Source organism: Liolophura sinensis, chromosome 6 (genome assembly GCF_032854445.1).
Source record: "Liolophura sinensis isolate JHLJ2023 chromosome 6, CUHK_Ljap_v2, whole genome shotgun sequence".
NCBI lineage: Eukaryota > Metazoa > Mollusca > Polyplacophora > Chitonida > Chitonidae > Liolophura > Liolophura sinensis.
This window is the reverse complement of record NC_088300.1, coordinates 81,602,356-81,623,066: the sequence shown is the minus strand read 5'-3', so window position 1 is coordinate 81,623,066 and position 20,711 is coordinate 81,602,356. Positions and strand designations below refer to the sequence as shown.

At 41.9% G+C, this 20,711-nt stretch overlaps 1 protein-coding gene across 2 annotated transcripts in view; it reads left to right on the top strand.

Annotated features, from left to right (window-relative positions):
* Positions 1-20,711, top strand: part of LOC135468582 (rho GTPase-activating protein 5-like) — a 77,168-nt gene extending 56,457 nt beyond the window's left edge. For both annotated transcript variants that reach the window (XM_064746921.1, XM_064746920.1), the window contains 5 exons: positions 10,776-10,947; positions 12,398-12,475; positions 13,299-13,430; positions 19,002-19,107; positions 19,251-20,711. In XM_064746921.1, the coding sequence (XP_064602991.1) occupies positions 10,776-10,947; positions 12,398-12,475; positions 13,299-13,430; positions 19,002-19,107; positions 19,251-19,440 (678 nt within the window). In that variant the 3' untranslated portion in view covers positions 19,441-20,711. The remainder of the gene's footprint in view (positions 1-10,775; positions 10,948-12,397; positions 12,476-13,298; positions 13,431-19,001; positions 19,108-19,250) is intronic.

Below are 20,711 nucleotides of genomic sequence, written 5' to 3'. Positions count from 1 at the left end.
ACTCCTTACTTTGAATTGAGTCATGTAAAAAATCAGAAAATGTTACTTCCTGTTTCTGCACTTGGAAAGCACATGAAAACAGGCAGCAGATAAATTGTCAAATAAAGCGCAATTAATTAATTAATTCTAAAATGCTGAAACAGTTACAATATTAGAATACATGATAGTACCCAATAAAGGGTAGTAACAAGTAAAATCAAAGCCTACAAATTGCTGTGTCGTCAATAACGGATGGAATCAGAAGTATTCAATTTGTTTGACATCTGTCACATGCACGTCATTTATCTGGGAAACAAGTATTCAGGAAGTATTGTTTGCAATACGTGCACACTATACCAGTTTGAGCCATCAAAGATATATGTCAGCGTCCAAGTAAATGTACAGAAGCGGTCATAATTTTATTGGAAATGGATGAAGGAGTTCATGATTCGAACTTGGTGTGGATATAATTTGTTTCGGTGAACTAAATTATGTACGGTACCAATTAAGTTCGAGCGTAATAACCAACAGGTAGAAAAAAAAAGTTATGTTGTCGAAAACGGACAACTTCAAGATCAACTCGTGTGTGATCTATAACTTGTAATGCTTAATTAAGCCACAACATGTAGAAAATTTCATTTCAATATAATGAACGGATTTGAAAGAAAAATGCCTGGAAAACTGATGTTTGAGGAAGAGAGAGACAGATGAACTGACTGACAAGATGATGACACACAGTCCTCTCTGATACTGGCATTTGAGATGACATGCTGTGATTTGGTCACTTTACCCTTAACAAGGAGGCCTACACAAAGATTGGATTTAGATTATATCAGGTGTCCACTTAAATTATTACACTGCACCACATAAATAAATAACTACTGTCCCACTTTGCCCCGCTCATGGTATCCTACTTTACCCCGATATGACATCATCAGCTATATTGTAATTTCCATCGTACAGGTTTTACAGTGTTGCCATACACATGCTGTCATAATCCAGATCAGTCCTTAAGTAAATAAATGTATCCGGATCCAGTGTAGCATTACGTGGATACTGTATACACAGGAGAGAAAAACTGCATATGCAAAATTTTACGTAAACCTCCCCAAAACAGTTTATTTGCTGAATTTTCCTTCGAAGTCATAAAGTTTGTCTGCATTCAACGTAAACAACATGGGACAGAGGCCGGGGATACTCAGTAACCAGCATTCTGGATTCCTGCTTAAACTGTACTCTGGGAACCTTTTCTACCACTTTGCTGTGTCCCACTTTGCCCGTTTTTGGCCTACTGATTATAATTGACCTAGCTCGAAAATCCAGTATAACGATGGCTTATATTTACTGAAACCACTGCCATCCTTAGCCTGGATGACGTGTGCACCCAATTATGACATTGTATCTGTATTCAGCTATGCCATCGGCAAAGCTCGCTGCATACAAATACTTAACATCCAAATCCACTTAATACATAGTCTGTGCGCAAGACATTTGAAATTTGAAAATAAGGTCTGCTTTAATCTACTCACCACATGGTGTTGTCTTCCCGTTTGACCTAAATTGGTATGTCAGTCATGTTCAAGTCTGTTTTAGAATCTGACATCATGTAAAAATATATCATGGTATTTAAAGTCTGAAGTGAAAATTTTGCGCCATACTTTTTTTAACTATTGTTTGTTTTGTTGGCTGGTCATACACTCTTCCCTCACATAGAGGTATTGTGCATTGAATGGACCCCTCTAGCGAGCAATCACTTGTCTGTGGGTAGTTTCATTTATCAGTTAGGGAAAATACCGACTGTCAAAAGTATCCCATCTGAGGACAGTGCCAGGGGAAAACCCTAATCACAGCCTTGTGTGTGCATAACCTCTGACCAGTAGTGGTGATAGTCCAGCGAGAGGTGAAGTCAAATCAGCACTAATCCGTAAACAATGCAACACACATTTGAAAGAAGAACCCCAAAGTGAGAAAAATACAGAAACTCAATTTATTTCATGAAAAATCAATATAAAATTTGTTTTAAACTCAATTTTTTGATAATTCTTGTCATGATTACCATGAGGAAAAAGTGGCTAGTGTCTAGTGTGAGCTGTCTTAGCCTATGTGATGTCTCTGTCACACAGTATGTGACCACGTGTCCAGTGTGGCCTCTCTCTGTGTCAGGTATCTGTATCACAGGGTATCTGACCACCTGTCCAATGTGGCCTCTCTGTCTGTGTCAGGTATCTGTATCACACAGTATGTGACCACCTGTCCAGTGTGACCGCTCTCTGTCTATGTCAAGTATCTGTACCACACAGTATGTGACCACCTGTCCAGGGACCTCCTCTGCCAGGTATGTGTATCACACAGTATGTGACCACCTGTCCAGTGTGGCCTCTCTCTTTTTGTGTCAGGTATCTGTATCACACAGTATCTGACCACCTGTCCAGTGTGACCTCTCTCTGTCTATGTCAGGTATTTGTATCACACAGTATGGGACCACCTGTCTGGTGTGGCCTCTCTCTTTTTGTCAGGTGTCTGTACCACACAGTATCTGACCACCTGCCCAGTGTGGCCTCTCTTAGTCTGTGTCAGGTACCTGTACCTATACCACACAGCACCCTAAATCCTGAACAAACGACCACAGACACACTGCATGTTTTGACATACGAGAGAAATTTTAACTGCCTAAAAAGCATTACATGATCATTTCCGTGTATGTCATATGTGCCCATATTTGGGCAGTAATTTTTAAAATTCAGTAACGTATGTGTTTTTAAATGGCATCTAAAGCTACACTTCACTGGTCGAATTTGTTGAGGATTTAGGGCATGTGATCATGTCCAGGCTGGCCTGCTGCCAACTGTTTGCTGCTGTCATAGTTGAGTGCAACAAGGGTTAGAATAGCCTACCTGCAGTGTACCATTTCACACCGAGGCGGCCAGGTCATTAAACCTCCAAAGATATTTGATTTAAGCCTAATTTATTATTATATTCAACCACCCAAATATACAGGGTTCCCCCCCCCCCCCACTTTTGAGCACTTCATTCAGGTTTTATTGCATTGGTAAACACTATTCATGTCCACATGTAGCACCTTACCAATAGCTGTTCTCCACTGTAAATGTAAGTTAATATATGTAATAAGATGTTATATGTATTAATATCATATCTCCATATGAGAGGGTAGTTTTTTTTTGATAATTTTGATAGATATTGTTATTGTGTGTACATTTATAGAAGCGCATGTGTGATTTATGTTTACCTGTGTCTGTATGTATATAATCATGTATAAGTAAATCTCAGTGACCTGGCTTTTCAGTAGGCTTCATGCGTAAGTTAAAAATAACAAAACATGGACCAAGGCTCTACACCTGGCCTTACTGAGGGGAGAAGTGTTATTGTGGGGCATGAGTGTGTATTGTTCATGTTTTAGGGCTAGGTAGGTAGGTGGAAAGGGGAGGGGGTGCTGAGATAATAGGCTGTGTGTACATGGTTGCCATGGCCAGCCATACCCCAAAAGCAGGTCAGCTTAGTTGAGAATTACCTGAGGCATGTGTTTGTGGTCAGAGACAAGCCTTAGCACATGGGCTGTTAGTGTGGCACCAAGTCGAGAAACTGAAAGTGTAAACTGAATGATGGGATAGGATCTAATCAATCCTTAGGTACAAAGGTGATTGAGTTCACAGGCATTGTTCACATGATTGTTTGGCCGTGAGATTCATGGACTGTTGTGAGGTGTTTACAAGCCAGAGCTTCCGGACATGCTGTCTATCAGAGTACTGCTTGAATGAGAGTTGTCTTGTGCTGTTACTGTCAGACCTGCCTGTATCCCACAGTATGTGACCAGAAGAGATTAGCTTGTGGTGAACACTGAACCTCTTGAGTGATTTCTGCCATGGGGTCTGGTGTCAGTGCTAGAAGAGTGGAGGTTCCTGCTGCTATCCATGGGGTGTCCTCCCCTAACAGGGGAAGTGAAGAATGGGTACATGTCTCACTTACTGATGCACAGAAGAGCTCTAACACTGAAGACAAGTGGGAGGTCCCCAGGACTGCTCCACCCTGCTCCTCTGACTCTGGGAATAGCATGCCATCTGATTACCCTGTCCCATGTAAGCCTGATCAGATGATAGACAGGCTCAGCATACAGGAAGAGAGTCCAGGGACAGGGGTTGTCAGTGGAGATGAGTATAGTGTGAACCCTTTTGATTCTTGTAGGTTGTCTGCTAACACTGGGGAGGGAGATTCTCCAGGCATCTGGAATACCAGGGCTGTAGGTGCCCGCTCACCAAAGGTGAACCTGTTTAATAGTGCAGCAATATGCAGCATCAGTAGTACAAGATAACAATGTCTCCTTCACAGAATACCAGAGCTAGCAGGTGCCTGTTCACTAAAGGTGAAGCTGTTTGATAGTGCAACAATATGCAGCATCAGTAGTCAGAGATAACACTCTTTCCTTTACAGAATACCAGAGCTAGCAGGTGCCTGCTCACCAAAGGTGAAGCTGTTTGATAGTGCAGCATTACGCTGCATCAGTAGTCAGAGATAACACTCTTTCCTTTACAGAATACCAGAGCTAGCAGGTGCCTGCTCACCAAAGGTGAAGCTGTTTGATAGTGCAGCAATATGCTGCATCAGTAGTCCAAGATAAGTCTGTCCTTCTTAGAATACCAGGGCTAGCAGGTGCCTGTTCACTAAAGGTGAAGCTGTTTGATAGTGCAACAATATGCAGCATCAGTAGTCCGAGATAACACTCTCTCCTTCACAGAATACCAGAGCTAGCAGGTGCCCGCTCACCAAAGGTGAACCTGTTTGATAGTGCAGCAGTATGAGATAACAATGTCTCCTTCACAGAATACCAGGGCTAGCAGGTGCCTGCTCACTAAAGGTGAAGCTGTTTGATAGTGCAGCAATATGCTGCATCAGTAGTATGAGATAACAATGTCTCCTTCACAGAATACCAGGGCTAGCAGGTGCCTGTTCACTAAAGGTGAAGCTGTTTGATAGTGCAACAATATGCAGCATCAGTAGTCCGAGATAACACTCTCCTTCACAGAATACCAGAGCTAGCAGGTGCCCGCTTACCAAAGGTGAACCTGTTTGATAGTGCAGCAATATGCTGCATCAGTAGTATGAGATAACAATGTCTCCTTCACAGAATACCAGAGCTAGCAGGTGCCTGCTCACTAAAGGTGAAGCTGTTTGATAGTGCAGCAATATGCTGCATCAGTAGTACGAGATAACAATGTCTCCTTCACAGAATACCAGGGCTAGCAGGTGCCCGCTCACTAAAGGTGAAGCTGTTTGATAGTGCAGCAATATGCTGCATCAGTAGTACGAGATAACAATGTCTCCTTCACAGAATACCAGAGCTAGCAGGTGCCTGCTCACTAAAGGTGAAGCTGTTTGATAGTGCAGCAATATGCAGCATCAGTAGTCCGAGATAGCACTCTCTCCTTCACAGAATACCAGAGCTAGCAGGTGCCTGCTCACTAAAGGTGAAGCTGTTTGATAGTGCAGCAATATGCTGCATCAGTAGTACGAGATAACAATGTCTCCTTCACAGAATACCAGAGCTAGCAGGTGCCTGCTCACTAAAGGTGAACCTGTTTGATAGTGCAGCAATATGCTGCATCAGTAGTATGAGATAACAATGTCTCCTTCACAGAATACCAGAGCTAGCAGGTGCCCGCTCACTAAAGGTGAAGCTGTTTGATAGTGCAGCAATATGCTGCATCAGTAGTACGAGATAACAATGTCTCCTTCACAGAATACCAGAGCTAGCAGGTGCCTGCTCACTAAAGGTGAAGCTGTTTGATAGTGCAGCAATATGCTGCATCAGTAGTACGAGATAACAATGTCTCCTTCACAGAATACCAGAGCTAGCAGGTGCCTGCTCACTAAAGGTGAAGCTGTTTGATAGTGCAGCAATATGTAGCATCAGTAGTCAGAGATAACAATGTCTCCTTCACAGAATACCAGGGCTAGCAGGTGCCTGCTCACTAAAGGTGAAGCTGTTTGATAGTGCAGCAATATGTAGCATCAGTAGTCAGAGATAACAATGTCTCCTTCACAGAATACCAGGGCTAGCAGGTGCCTGCTCACTAAAGGTGAAGCTGTTTGATAGTGCAGCAATATGCTGCATCAGTAGTCCAAGATAACACTCTCTCCAGTATATATCACATCAGATGTAGTTATGAGCAAACAGAGAGATACAGGTATATCACATCTGATGTAGTCATGAACAGAGATAACACACTCTCCAGTATATATCACATCTGATGTCATGAACAAACACAGCTATCTCTCCAGTATATATATCACATCTGATGTAATCATGAACAAACACATATAGCTATCTCTCCAGTGTATATCACATCCAGTCATGAACAGAGATAACACTCCTCAGTATATATCACATCTGATGTAATCATGAACAAACACATATAGCTATCTCTCCAGTGTATATCACATCCAGTCATGAACAGAGATAACACTCCTCAGTATATATCACATCTGATGTAGTCATATGCCAACAGAGAGATACAGGTATATCACATCTGATGTAGTCATGAACAGAGATAACACACTCTCCAGTATATATCACATCTGATGTCATGGGCAAACAGAGATAACACTCTCTGTAGTATATATCACATCTGATGTAGTCATGAGCAAACAAGAGATACAGGTGTATCACATCCGATGTAGTCATGAGCAAACGGTACAGATGCGCCATATCTGATGTAGTCATGAGCAAACAGAGGGGTACAGGTGTATTACATCTGATGTAGTCATGAGCGAATAGAAAGGTACAGGTGTATCATACCTGATGTAATCATGAGAAAACAGAGGGGTATAGGTGTATCATATCTGATGTAGTCATGAGCAAACAGAGGGGTACAGGTGTATCATATGTGATGTAGTCATGTGCAGATAGAGAGGTACAGGTGCATCACATCTGATGTGGTCATGAGCTAACAGAGAGATACAGGTGTATCATATCTAATGTAGTCATGGGCAAATAGAGAGGTACAGGTGTATCACATCTGATGTAGTCATAAGCAAAAAGAGGGGTACAGGTGTATCATATCTGATGTAGTCATGAGCAAATAGAGAGGTACAGGTGCATCACATTGGATGTAGTCATGAGCTAACAGAGAGGTACAGGTGTATCATATCTGATGTAGTCATGAGCAAACAGAGGGGTACAGGTGTATCATATCTGATGTAGTCATGTGCAGATAGAGAGGTACAGGTGCATCACATCTGATGTGGTCATGAGCTAACAGAGAGATACAGGTGTATCACATCTGATGTAGTCATGAGCAAACAGAGGGGTACAGGTGTATCATATCTGATGTAGTCATGAGCAAACATAGAGGTACAGGTGTATCACATCTGATGTAATCATGGGAAAACAGAGGGGTACAGGTGTATCATATCTGATGTAGTCATGAGCAAACATAGAGGTACAGGTGTATCACATCTGATGTAATCATGAGAAAACAGAGGGGTACAGGTGTATCATATCTGATGTAGTCATGAGCAAACATAGAGGTACAGGTGTATCTCTTCCTCATTTGTACATGTGTGTAGTTTTTGTTCTATATAAGACCTGTACATGCAACATAACCCTGTGGATAGGAAGCTGTGTTGAGTGGATTATAGAAAGAAAGTGACAGAGAGTGATCAAATATTTTACGTTTGTAGTCATGAACATAGAGATATGGTATTTTTTTCTTAGCATAATATTGCACTTAAATTCATGGTAGCTTCAATCCTGAGTGGCATTCTCCAATACGGGGGTGTTGTGAATGATATATATGTAATTCTATAGTAAAATCTTTGTGATCCCAAAAAAAGGAGAGTTGACAGACTGTTCCACAAGCATTATTGTATTTTAGTATGTATAGGTGTTTTAAAGGGTGGTGAAGTAAATTTAAGTGAATAAACTTTCTTTTTTATGACTTGTGGTCATGATATTTTCTCAAATTTGTCAATAGAGAGGAAGGAAATGAAATTTAGTCTACAGAACCCACCTCTCCTGCAAAATCCTTCTGCTCAGCTGGAATTAGATATTGGCTGACGATGTACATGTAAACAGTAAATATATCAGCACCCAGCATGTGTGTGACAATCCACCATACAGCATGGTTAAAGTGTAAACAGTAGATACATGGAGGCTTAAGTGCATACAGCATGAGTTGTCAGAAGATGGGGAATGATCGTTTCCCTATACTACAAGACCTGCAGGAATCACTACTCCCTGCCACTTGTTAGATGTTCGATGTCCATGTGTGTTGGGCTGTGTACATTGGTTTATCCACAGCATTTTTTTTACCATCTCTATTTTCCTATTTGATGCGTCTGTAGTCATGGATAAACAGGAAGATGAAGCACTTTCTCACTTGGTGAATGTTGATGGTATGATGTAGCCTACATGTACAAGACCTGAGTTTATTAGTGTGATTAACCATGGGTGACATAGCAACAATGTGATTAACCATGAGTGACATAGCAACAATGTGATTAACCATGAGTGACATAGCAACAATGTGATTATCCAAGAGTGACACAGCAACAATGTGATTATCCAAGAGTGACACAGCAACAATGTGATTAACTGAGTGACACAGCAACAATGTGATTAATCATGTGTGACATAGCAACATTGTGATTATCCAAGAGTGATACAGCAACAATGTGATTATCCAAGAGTGACACAGAAACAATGTGATTAACTGAGTGACACAGCAACAATGTGATTAATCATGAGTGACATAGCAACATTGTGATTAACTGAGTGACACAGCAACAATGTGATTAATCATGAGTGACATAGCAACAATGTAATTAAACATTAGTGACACGGCAACAATGTGATTAATTGTGAGTGACATAGCAACAAAGTGATTATCCATCAGTGACATATCAACAATGTGATTAACCATGAGTGATATAGCAACAATGTGATTAACCATGAGTGATATAGTAACAATGTGATTAACCATGAGTGACATGGCAACAATGTGATTAACAGTAAATGACATAGCAACAATGTGATTAACCATGAATGACATGGGAACTGTGAGGCTAATACCCCCATCACAGGGGCAAAATTTAATGTGGATCAAATGTGAGCCAGTTTAAGTCGAAACCAATTTAAATCAAAGCCAGCTGTAAAAATGCATGTGTTCACACGACCATGCGGCCAGGCAGAGATTTGCCCATTCACACGTTCACTTTCAAGCCGGTTTAGTAATTGCAAAGTCATGCCCCGTCTCTACATAGCTTCACTGACCTGCATCTTGTGCCACAACTTCTTTGTTTCTTACAGCTCCATGCCATGTCCGCATGGCAAAAATGCATATCCAGGGCATTTAATCAAGCCCTGATCCTGGCTTATAACCACTTTGCTAGCTGGGGCAAATAAACCGGATTAAATGTTCCACTTTGAGTTGACACGGGCGACGTCAAACTGACTCAAGGCCACTTTCGCAAGTTAAACCAACTTAACTTTGCCCATGTGAACGGGGGTATTATTTTCTCTTACCCATGAGATAAATGTATTACATATATCACTCTGTATCCTTACTGGTGAGATACATGTATTACACATATCACTCTGTATCGTTACTGGTGAGATACATGCATTACATATATCGCTCTGTATCCTTACCTGGGAGATACATGCATTACATATATCACTCTGTATCGTTACTGGTGAGAAACATGCATTACATGTATCACTCTGTATCCTTACCTGGGAGATACATGTATTACATATATCACTGTATCCTTACTGGTGAGATACATGCATTACATATATCGCTTTCTATCCTTACCTGGGAGATACATGCATTACATATATCACTCTGTATCCTTACCTGGGAGATACATGCATTACATATATCACTCTGTATCCTTACCTGGGAGATATATGCATAACATATATCACTGTATCCTTACTAGTGAGATACATGCATTACATATATCGCTCTGTATCCTTACCTGGGGAATACGTACATTACGTATATCGCTCTGTATCCTTACGTGAGAGATACATACATAACATGTCACTCTGTATCCTTACTGGTGAGACACATGCATTACGTATATCGCTTTTTATCCTACCTGGGAGATACATGCATTACATATATCGCTCTATGTTTTTACTGATTAGATACATGCATTACATACATCTCTTTCTATCCTTACCTGGGAGATACATGCATTACATATATCACTCTGTATCCTTACCTGGGAGATACATGCATTACATATATCACTCTGTATCGTTACTGGTGAGATACATGCATTACATATATCGCTCTGTATCCTTACCTGGGAGATACATGCATTACATATATCACTCTGTATCCTTACTGGTGAGATACATGCATTACATATATCGATCTGTATCGTTACCTGGGAAATACATGCATTATGTATATCGCTCTGTATCTTTACCTGGGAGATACATGCATTACAGATATCGCTCTGTATCTTTACTGGTGAGATACATGCATTACGTATATCACTATATCCTTACTGGTGAGATACATGCATTACATATATCACTCTGTATCCTTACCTGGGGAATACATGCATTATGTATATCGCTCTGTATCCTTACATGGGAGATACATACATAACATGTTACTCTGTATCCTTACTGGTGAGATACATGCATTACATATATCGCTCTGTGTCCTTACCTGGGAGATACATGCATTACATATATGGCCCTGTATCCTTACTGGTGAGATACATGCATTACGTATATCATTCTGTATCCTTCTAATTTTCAGGAGAAAAAACGTAACCGAGAGGACATGAAGCGACTGAAGTTTAAGAGGAAGGATGGGAAATTGACAGGGGCATCTCAGAGTGGCTACACCCTGGAAGATCACCAGTCATCCACTAACAACCCTCGTATCCCACTTTTTGTAGAAATGTGTGTACAGTACATACAGGAGGAAGGTAAGTGAGGCTCTTTGCGGTGGGTAATGAAGATTGATAACATAGAAAACTTTGATAACATAACTGATTTTTAGATAACCTAGAGGACACTGATGACATAACTGATAGTCAGATAAAATGGAAGACACTGATGACATAACTGATAGATAAGTTGGAAGACTCTCATGACATAACTGATGTTCAGATAACATGGAAGACTCTCATGACATAACAGATAGATAAGATGGAAGACGCTGATGTGCGAGTAGTCTGGTAAAATGGAAGACCCTGATGACATGACTGATGGTCAGGTAGGATGGAAGACCCTGATGACATAAGTGATAGATAACATGGAAGACACAGATGACACAACTGATAGTCCAGTAAGATGGAAGATGATGGTGACATAACTGAAAGTCAGATAATATGGAAGACGCAAATGACATAACTGATAGTCCGGTAAAATGGAAGACCCTGATGACATAAGTGATAAATAACATGGAAGACGCTGATGACATAACTGATAGTCTGGTAAGATGGAAGACCCTGATGACATAAGTGATAAATAACATGGAAGACGCTGATGACATAACTGATAGTCCGGTAAGATGGAAGACGCTGATGACATAAGTAATAAATAACATGGAAGACGCTGATGACATAACTGATAGTCCGGTAAAATGGAAGACGCTGATGTGCGAGTAGTCTGGTAAAATGGAAGACGCTGATGACATGACTGATGGCCAAATAGGATGGAAGATGCTGATGACATAAGTGATAAATTACATGGAAGACACAGATGACATAACTGATAGTCCGGTAAGATGGAAGATGATGGTGACATAACTGAAAGTCAGATAAGATGAAAGACGCTGATGACATAAGTGATAGATAACATGGAAGACGTAAGTGACATAACTGATAGTATCAAAGACGCAGATGACGTAACTGATAGTCCAGTAAGATGAAAGATGCTGGTGACATAACTGATAGTCCAGTAAGATGGAAGACCCTGATGACATGACTGATGGTCAGATAGGATGGAAGATGCTGATGACATAAGTGATAGATAATATGGAAGACGCTGATGACATAACTGATAGTCCGGTAAGATGGAAGACGCTGATGACATAAGTGATAGATAACATGGAAGACGCTGATGACATAACTGATAGTCCGGTAAGATGGAAGACGCTGATGACATAAGTGATAAATAACATGGAAGACGCTGATGACATAACTGATAGTCCGGTAAGATGGAAGACGCTGATGACATGACTGATGGTCAGATAGGATGGAAGATCCTGATGACATAAGTGATAGATAACATGGAAGACGCTGATGACATAACTGATAGTCCGGTAAGATGGAAGACGCTGATGACATAAGTGATAGATAACATGGAAGACGCTGATGACATAACTGACGACCATTGAAGAGTCTGATAACTGTATATGTGTTTATGTTGTAGGAATGCAGGCTGAAGGTATATACAGAGTGCCTGGGAACAAGGCCCAAGTTGATCTCCTTATATCAAAGTTCCATGAAGGTATTTAGTGTTATGAAGTCACACTGTTTTCTGTGTAAGAATTGATTACTGTAATTATGAATGGGAGTATCAAGATAAAAGCCCTCTAGGCCAGCTTGTTGTAAACCATTGTATAAAATATAAAAATATGTATAAAATGAGCGCTACAGTGTTGATCAGGGGAACAGAAAAGCTCCACATCAGATTTTTTCTTAACTGATGTCGTGTGAAATGTTTTAACTCATCGTTGCTGGTGATGCTGTAGATGTACATTTAAATTATTTTTCTTAAGTTTATTGTAAAAACAAAAATGTTATGATGCTAAAAGCCATTATTAGAGAACTACATGTTCAGAGTACCGGCCATACATGGGAAGGTCTGCCCGTGGACGGTCATGAGCTTCACCCTCGCTCTGCCCGGTTTCCTTCCACCATAATGCTGGCCACCATCTTATAAGTGAAATATTCTATAATACAGCGTAAAACACCAATCAAATAAATAAATAAATGTACAGAGTATATTCAATGAATTTGAAATGATGTTTGTTTAGGGTTAGGTTTAAACTTTCATGTTTGTTCTGATTGTTTCTTAAATATCTAGTTTTGTTTGCCTTTTGATGTTCTCATCACATTGTTTTGGGTCTCGTCTTTCAGACATGTTCCCGCCACAGTATGACGGCAAAAATGTTGAAGTGGCATTAAGCCATAATCATTAATTTATTTACATTCAAGCTGTGTTTTGTATACAAATGTTTACTATAGCTTTATGAGATGTAACTGTGGATTTTTTGCGTGTAGAAAGTCTGATAGTAAATTCTGTGTGATTGATTGCCATGTGATTGCAGACAGTAACCTGGACATCAGTTCTCTGGACATTCAGGTGAACGCAGTGGCCACGGCCCTCAAAGGCTTCTTCAGTGATCTCATAGAGCCCCTCATTCCCCCAAGTCTCTATGAAGAACTGTTTGAGGCTGCGCGTAAGTAAATTGTCTTTCTTTCTCTGGCCATTCACTAGCAGAATACCAGCAGAATTTACATCTTATATGCACTTGTCAAGATTTCTGGGGCTGTAAACCGGAAATAAAATTCTGTTTTTTTATAGAAAGACTAAATGTCTTGCACTTGGCTTTGTAAGGAATTATGTAGCAGAATTCAGGTTAATTTTGCTTGCTTTCAGGAGTTAACATGAATCTGTAGTTTTGATTACCTGATTGTACTGATTATGTAAGATAGTTGAAAACTGCTATGCATGTAACATTAAGCATTGATGATACGTTGTCAGAGATACATCAGATCAGAATAACTTAATAATTGAAGTAAGATGAAACTGGAAGATATTAAAGTTTGGCCTGTTTTTCTGATTGTGTATCAGAGTGGACAGACACTATACCAGGTATGAGGAAATGTCGTGTAGCCTGTTGTTTTCATTAGCATGTCACACATTTTCTGTGTTACAGTGTCATAATTACCCCATATCACCTCTCAGCCAGTTCTCCTGACCACCTCATCATCTGTCAGGGTTTATCTCCACTCGTTTAGCCTTACTGGGTATCTCATCATTTGTCAGGGCTCATCTCCACTCGCTCAGTCACCCTGACAATCTCATGGCTTGTCAGGGCTCATCTCCACTCGCTCAGTCACCCTGACAATCTCATGGCTTGTCAGGGCTCATCTCCACTCGCTCAGTCACCCTGACAATCTCATCATTTGTCAGGGCTCATCTCCACTGGCTCAGTCACCCTGACCATCTCATCATTTGTCAGGGCTCATCTCCACTCATTCAGTCACCCTGACCATCTCATTACTTGTCAGGGTTCATCTCCACTCATTCAGTCACCCTGACCATCTCATTACTTGTCAGGGTTCATCTCCACTCAACAGTCTCCCTGACCATCTCATTACTTGTCAGGGTTCATCTCCACTCATTCAGTCACGATGACCATCTCATTACTTGTCAACGCTCATCTCCACTCATTCAGTCACCCTGACCATCTCATTACTTGTCAGGGTTCATCTCCACTCATTCAGTCACCCTGACCATCTCATTACTTGTCAGGGCTCATCTCCACTGGCTCAGTCACCCTGACCATCTCATCATTTGTCAGGGCTCATCTCCACTCATTCAGTCACCCTGACCATCTCATTACTTGTCAGGGCTCATCTCCACTCATTCAGTCTCCCTGACCATCTCATTACTTCTCAGGGCTCATCTCCACTGGCTCAGTCACCCTGACCATCTCATCATTTGTCAGGGCTCATCTCCACTCATTCAGTCACCCTGACCATCTCATTACTTGTCAGGGCTCATCTCCACTCATTCAGTCACCTGACCATCTCATCATTTGTCAGGGCTCATCTCCACTCATCCAGTCACCCTGACCATCTCATTACTTGTCAGGGCTCATCTCCACTCGCTCAGTCACCCTGACCATCTCATTACTTGTCAGGGTTCATCTCCACTCATTCAGTCACCCTGACCATCTCATTACTTGTCAGGGCTCATCTCCACTCGCTCAGTCACCCTGACCATCCCATCATTTGTCAGGGCTCATCTCCACTCATTCAGTCACCCTGACCATCTCATTACTTGTCAGGGCTCATCTCCACTCGCTCAGTCACCCTGACCATCCCATCATTTGTCAGGGCTCATCTCCACTCATCCAGTCACCCTGACCATCTCATTACTTGTCAGGGCTCATCTCCACTCATTCAGTCTCCCTGACCATCTCATTACTTCTCAGGGCTCATCTCCACTGGCTCAGTCACCCTGACCATCTCATCATTTGTTAGGGCTCATCTCCACTCATTCAGTCACCCTGACCATCTCATTACTTGTCAGGGCTCATCTCCACTCGCTCAGTCACCCTGACCATCTCATTACTTGTCAGGGTTCATCTCCACTCATTCAGTCACCTGACCATCTCATCATTTGTCAGGGCTCATCTCCACTCATCCAGTCACCCTGACCATCTCATTACTTGTCAGGGCTCATCTCCACTCGCTCAGTCACCCTGACCATCTCGTTACTTGTCAGGGTTCATCTCCACTCATTCAGTCACCCTGACCATCTCATTACTTGTCAGGGCTCATCTCCACTCGCTCAGTCACCCTGACCATCTCATTACTTGTCAGGGTTCATCTCCACTCATTCAGTCACCTGACCATCTCATTACTTGTCAGGGCTCATCTCCACTCATTCAGTCACCCTGACCATCTCATTACTTGTCAGGGCTCATCTCCACTCATTCAGTCACCTGACCATCTCATCATTTGTTAGGGCTCATCTCCACTCATCCAGTCACCCTGACCATCTCATTACTTGTCAGGGCTCATCTCCACTCGCTCAGTCACCCTGACCATCTCGTTACTTGTCAGGGTTCATCTCCACTCATTCAGTCACCCTGACCATCTCATTACTTGTCAGGGCTCATCTCCACTCGCTCAGTCACCCTGACCATCCCATCATTTGTCAGGGCTCATCTCCACTCATTCAGTCACCCTGACCATCTCATTACTTGTCAGGGCTCATCTCCACTCGCTCAGTCACCCTGACCATCCCATCATTTGTCAGGGCTCATCTCCACTCATTCAGTCACCCTGACCATCTCATTACTTGTCAGGGCTCATCTCCACTCGCTCAGTCACCCTGACCATCCCATCATTTGTCAGGGCTCATCTCCACTCATCCAGTCACCCTGACCATCTCATTACTTCTCAGGGCTCATCTCCACTCATTCAGTCTCCCTGACCATCTCATTACTTCTCAGGGCTCATCTCCACTGGCTCAGTCACCCTGACCATCTCATCATTTGTTAGGGCTCATCTCCACTCATTCAGTCACCCTGACCATCTCATTACTTGTCAGGGCTCATCTCCACTCGCTCAGTCACCCTGACCATCTCATTACTTGTCAATGCTCATCTCCACTCGCTCAGTCACCCTGACCATCTCATTACTTGTCAATGCTCATCTCCACTCGCTTAGCCTCCCTGACCGTCTCATTACTTGTCAGGGCTCATCTCCACTCACTTCATCCATTAGGTCATCACATCTATCAGTTCATCAGTCAGAATCATCACATCTATCAGTTCGTCAGAATCATCACATCCATTAGTTCATAAATTAAAATTATCACTTACATTAGGTCATCACATCTATCATCACATCAGTCAGAATCATCACATCTATCAGTTCATCAGGCAGAATCATCACATCTATTAGTTCACCAACCAAAATCCTCCCATCCATCAGTTCATCAACCAAAATCCTCACATCCATCAGTTCACCAACCAAAATCATCACATCCATCAGTTCACCAACCAAAATCATCACATCCATCAGTTCACCAACCAAAATCATCACATCTATCAGTTATTCAGCCTGTTCATGAGTCAAGATCACATCCATCAGTTTATCTGCAGTCATTGAGTTTGTCAGCTTCATTGCCAACATCAGATTCGTTGCTCGTATCATTCACCTGTTCCAAACTGTATGATGATTTCTCATCCATAACAAGTTGTGTGGTTTCTGTGTTGTCTGTAGAAATGTGGTATGTTTTACAGTTGATATTGTAGTTAACTCTGTGGTCTGGCATGAGTCATACAGCAATAGTTGCAGTACAGAGTTTAGGACAAGGCTTCAAGTCTGAGATATGCCTCAGTTTTGACATCACTAATACATCCTGTGCTCAGTAATGGTTTGTGCCAGTTCTTGAGCTGAAAAGAACATTGCCACTTTTCAATACCAGTTCATTACACATTTGCGTGGATGTACTTGCAGTACATTTTTGAGATTCTCCAGTTGTACATGTGTATATATATGTACATGACCACACTCTCCAGTTGTATGTACATGACCTCAGACTCTCCAGTTGTATATGTACATGACCACACTCTCCAGTTGTGTATGTACATGACCACAGACTCTCCAGTTGTGTATGTCCATGACCACAGACTCTTCAGTTGTGTATGTTCATGACCACATACTCTCCAGTTGTGTATGTACATGACCACATACTCTCCAGTTGTGTATGTACATGACCACATACTCTCCAGTTGTGTATGTACATGACCTCAGACTCTCCAGTTGTATGTCCATGACCACACTCTCCAGTTGTATATGTACATGACCACAGACTCTCCAGTTGTATATGTACATGACCACATACTCTCCAGTTGTATGTCCATGACCACAGACTCTTCAGTTGTGTATGTTCATGACCACATACTCTCCAGTTGTGTATGTACATGACCACATACTCTCCAGTTGTGTATGTACATGACCACAGACTTCCTCGTTTGGCGTTCAGCATGAAGGGGATAGTGTTGACTGGTTGACCCGTATCAGTATAATGGGTCGGGCAGGGCGGCTTACTTGCCTTCAGTAAGTCGTCTCAGTGAAGCAGCACTAAATAAAAGAATGGTGGAAATCCGTCCTGCAACAAGGAGTCACATTACACGTACATGCACCCTAATGATTCCTTTGTCGTCATATGAATGAAAAATTGTTGAGTACGACGTTAAACTCCAAACACTCACTCACTCACTCACTGTATATGTACATGACCACATACTCTCCAGTTGTGTATGTACATGACCACAGACTCTCCAGTTGTATGTCCATGACCACAGACTCTCCAGTTGTATGTCCATGACCACAGACTCTCCAGTTGTGTATGTCCATGACCACACTCTTCAGTTGTGTATTTACATGACCACAGCCTCTTCAGTTGTGTATGTTCATGACCACAGACTCCAGTTGTGTATGTACATGACCACAGACTCTCCAGTTGTATGTCCATGACCACAGACTCTCCAGTTGTGTATGTCCATGACCACACTCTTCAGTTGTGTATTTACATGACCACAGCCTCTTCAGTTGTGTATGTTCATGACCACAGACTCCAGTTGTGTATGTACATGACCACAGACTCACCAGTTGTATGTGTACATGAGCACAGGTTCTCCAACTGTAGATGAACACAGCTCCTCTAGCTGTCTCTTCTATCACAAGCTCTTCAGTTGTCCATGATGTGATCGCTAGCTAATTGTGTGTGCACACAAACATTTCATACATGAAGTCTTATATGTAGCCTCCAGTTGTATCTGAACACAGGCTCCCCTCTTGTATTTAAACACAGACTCCCTGTTGTATCTGAACACAAGCTCCTCTGATGTATCTGATCACAGGCTCCCTTGTTATATGTGAACACAGACTCCCTGTTGTATCTGAACACAAGCTCTCCTGATGTATCTTAACAGACTCCCCTGTTGTATCTTAACACAAGCTCCCTGATGTATCTGAACAGAAGCCCCCTATTTGTATCTGAACACAAGCTCCCCTGTTTTATCTAAACACAAGCTCCCCTGTTGTATCTAAACATAAGCTATCCTATTATATCTAAAGACAGTCTCCCCTGTTGTATCTAAACACAAGCTCCCCGTTGCATCTGAACACATGCTCCCTGTTGTATCTAAGCACAAGCTCCCCATTTGTATCTGAACACAAGCTCCCGTGTAGTACATGAATCTGGTGACTCTTTCCCACAGGAATACCACAGAAAAGCTGTAAACTGGTGGCCTTAAGAGGTGTGCTGAGGAAGATACGTTCCCCCAACTATGAGGTGCTCCGATTCCTGATTACTCACCTGAACAGGTAAGCTCTTCTCTGTCAGGTACTAATAGACATTTTGGCAGGTTTTATTTGGCAGCTGTACAGCCTGCTGTGTTCTAAGCTCTCAATGCAATTTATCAAACTATTGAAACGTGTGTATTCTGTGACTGTTTTGTGTGTTTCAGAGTAAGCCAGAATGCTGAGTTTACCAACATGGACTGTCGTAACCTGGGTGTGTGCTGGTGGCCCACACTGCTGCGGCAAGACATAGCCAGTTTGGACAAAATCACAGAAGTCTCCAATATCTGTGTGGAGGTTGTTCACCTCCTTATTGAACAGGCTGGATTCTTTTTCTACAATGCAGACGAGGTCTGAGACTTTATGTGTCCTCCAAGGAGGTTCAGATTTAGTTCTTGGGAGAAAGACCACCTGACATGAGCATGAGGATGGTAATGCTGCCAGCACCTGCGGCCAACTCACTTTAGTGTTATGTCACATACAGTCAGTGCCAGGAGGGTGTCTTTCTATACAGAGATTTCTTTGGTGTGTTGGTTATGATTTCTAGTCGGCTGCAAAGTATTAAAGGCATACATTATCATCTGTTCATGGCCAGAAAGACAGATTAGCTTGTGATCTCACACAAGTGATAAAGAGATGACCTAGCGATCTCACACTGGTGATAAAGAGATGAGCTTGTGATCTCACATTGATTACAAAAAGATTAACATGTGATCTCGCATTGATTACAAAAAGATGAGCACTGGTGACAAAGACTAACTACTGATCACACACTGATGACAAAGGCATTAACTTCTGACCACATACTGCTGACGAAGACATTAACTTCTGATCACACACTGGTGACAAAGACATTAACTTCTGATCAACACACTGGTGATAAAAGCATTAACTTCTGATCACACCCTGGTGACAAGGACATTAGCTTGTCATCTCATACTGGTGACACAGACATTAACTTCTGATCAACTCACTGGTGACACAGACATTAACTTCTGATCACATTCTGATAACACAGACATTAACTTTTGACCACATACTGGTGAAAAAGACATTAACTTCTGATCACACAGATATTAGCCTCAGATCACATACTGGTGACAAAGACATTTAATAGTTTCGTAGTAAACAAGGTACATTTGCTCATGATTGCAGACTGATGACTATGGCATTACTCGGCTGACCACTCAGATTTCCTCATTGGTCACAGTTCCTACAGTGACCACACTCTGTTAGTGCATGTTAACTTTTAATCAAAAGTAATAGATATTGTTGAAATGATTGAGGCTCAGAATTACATTGTAGATGTACTTACTTTTATGCTGCTTAATAACTTCAGTACATCTGACATCTGCTTAGCCAACAGGATGTGCAAAGACTGTACATATAAGTGCACTTGTGCAACCAAGCACTTGTTTGTGGTGTTTGTATGGTCCTGATTTGCATAATTGTTGTACTTAATACAGGTCTCATGAGTGTTGTTTGGCTCTGTACCAATACCACCATATGTTTGTGTCTCAGTTGTCTCACCCTGATCAGCACTCCCCTGTGGGCGTCTCTTGCTCTGTAATATGTTTTCACCTTTGGTAACATGTTGGCTTCTCTTGTTTTATATACAAACATACATA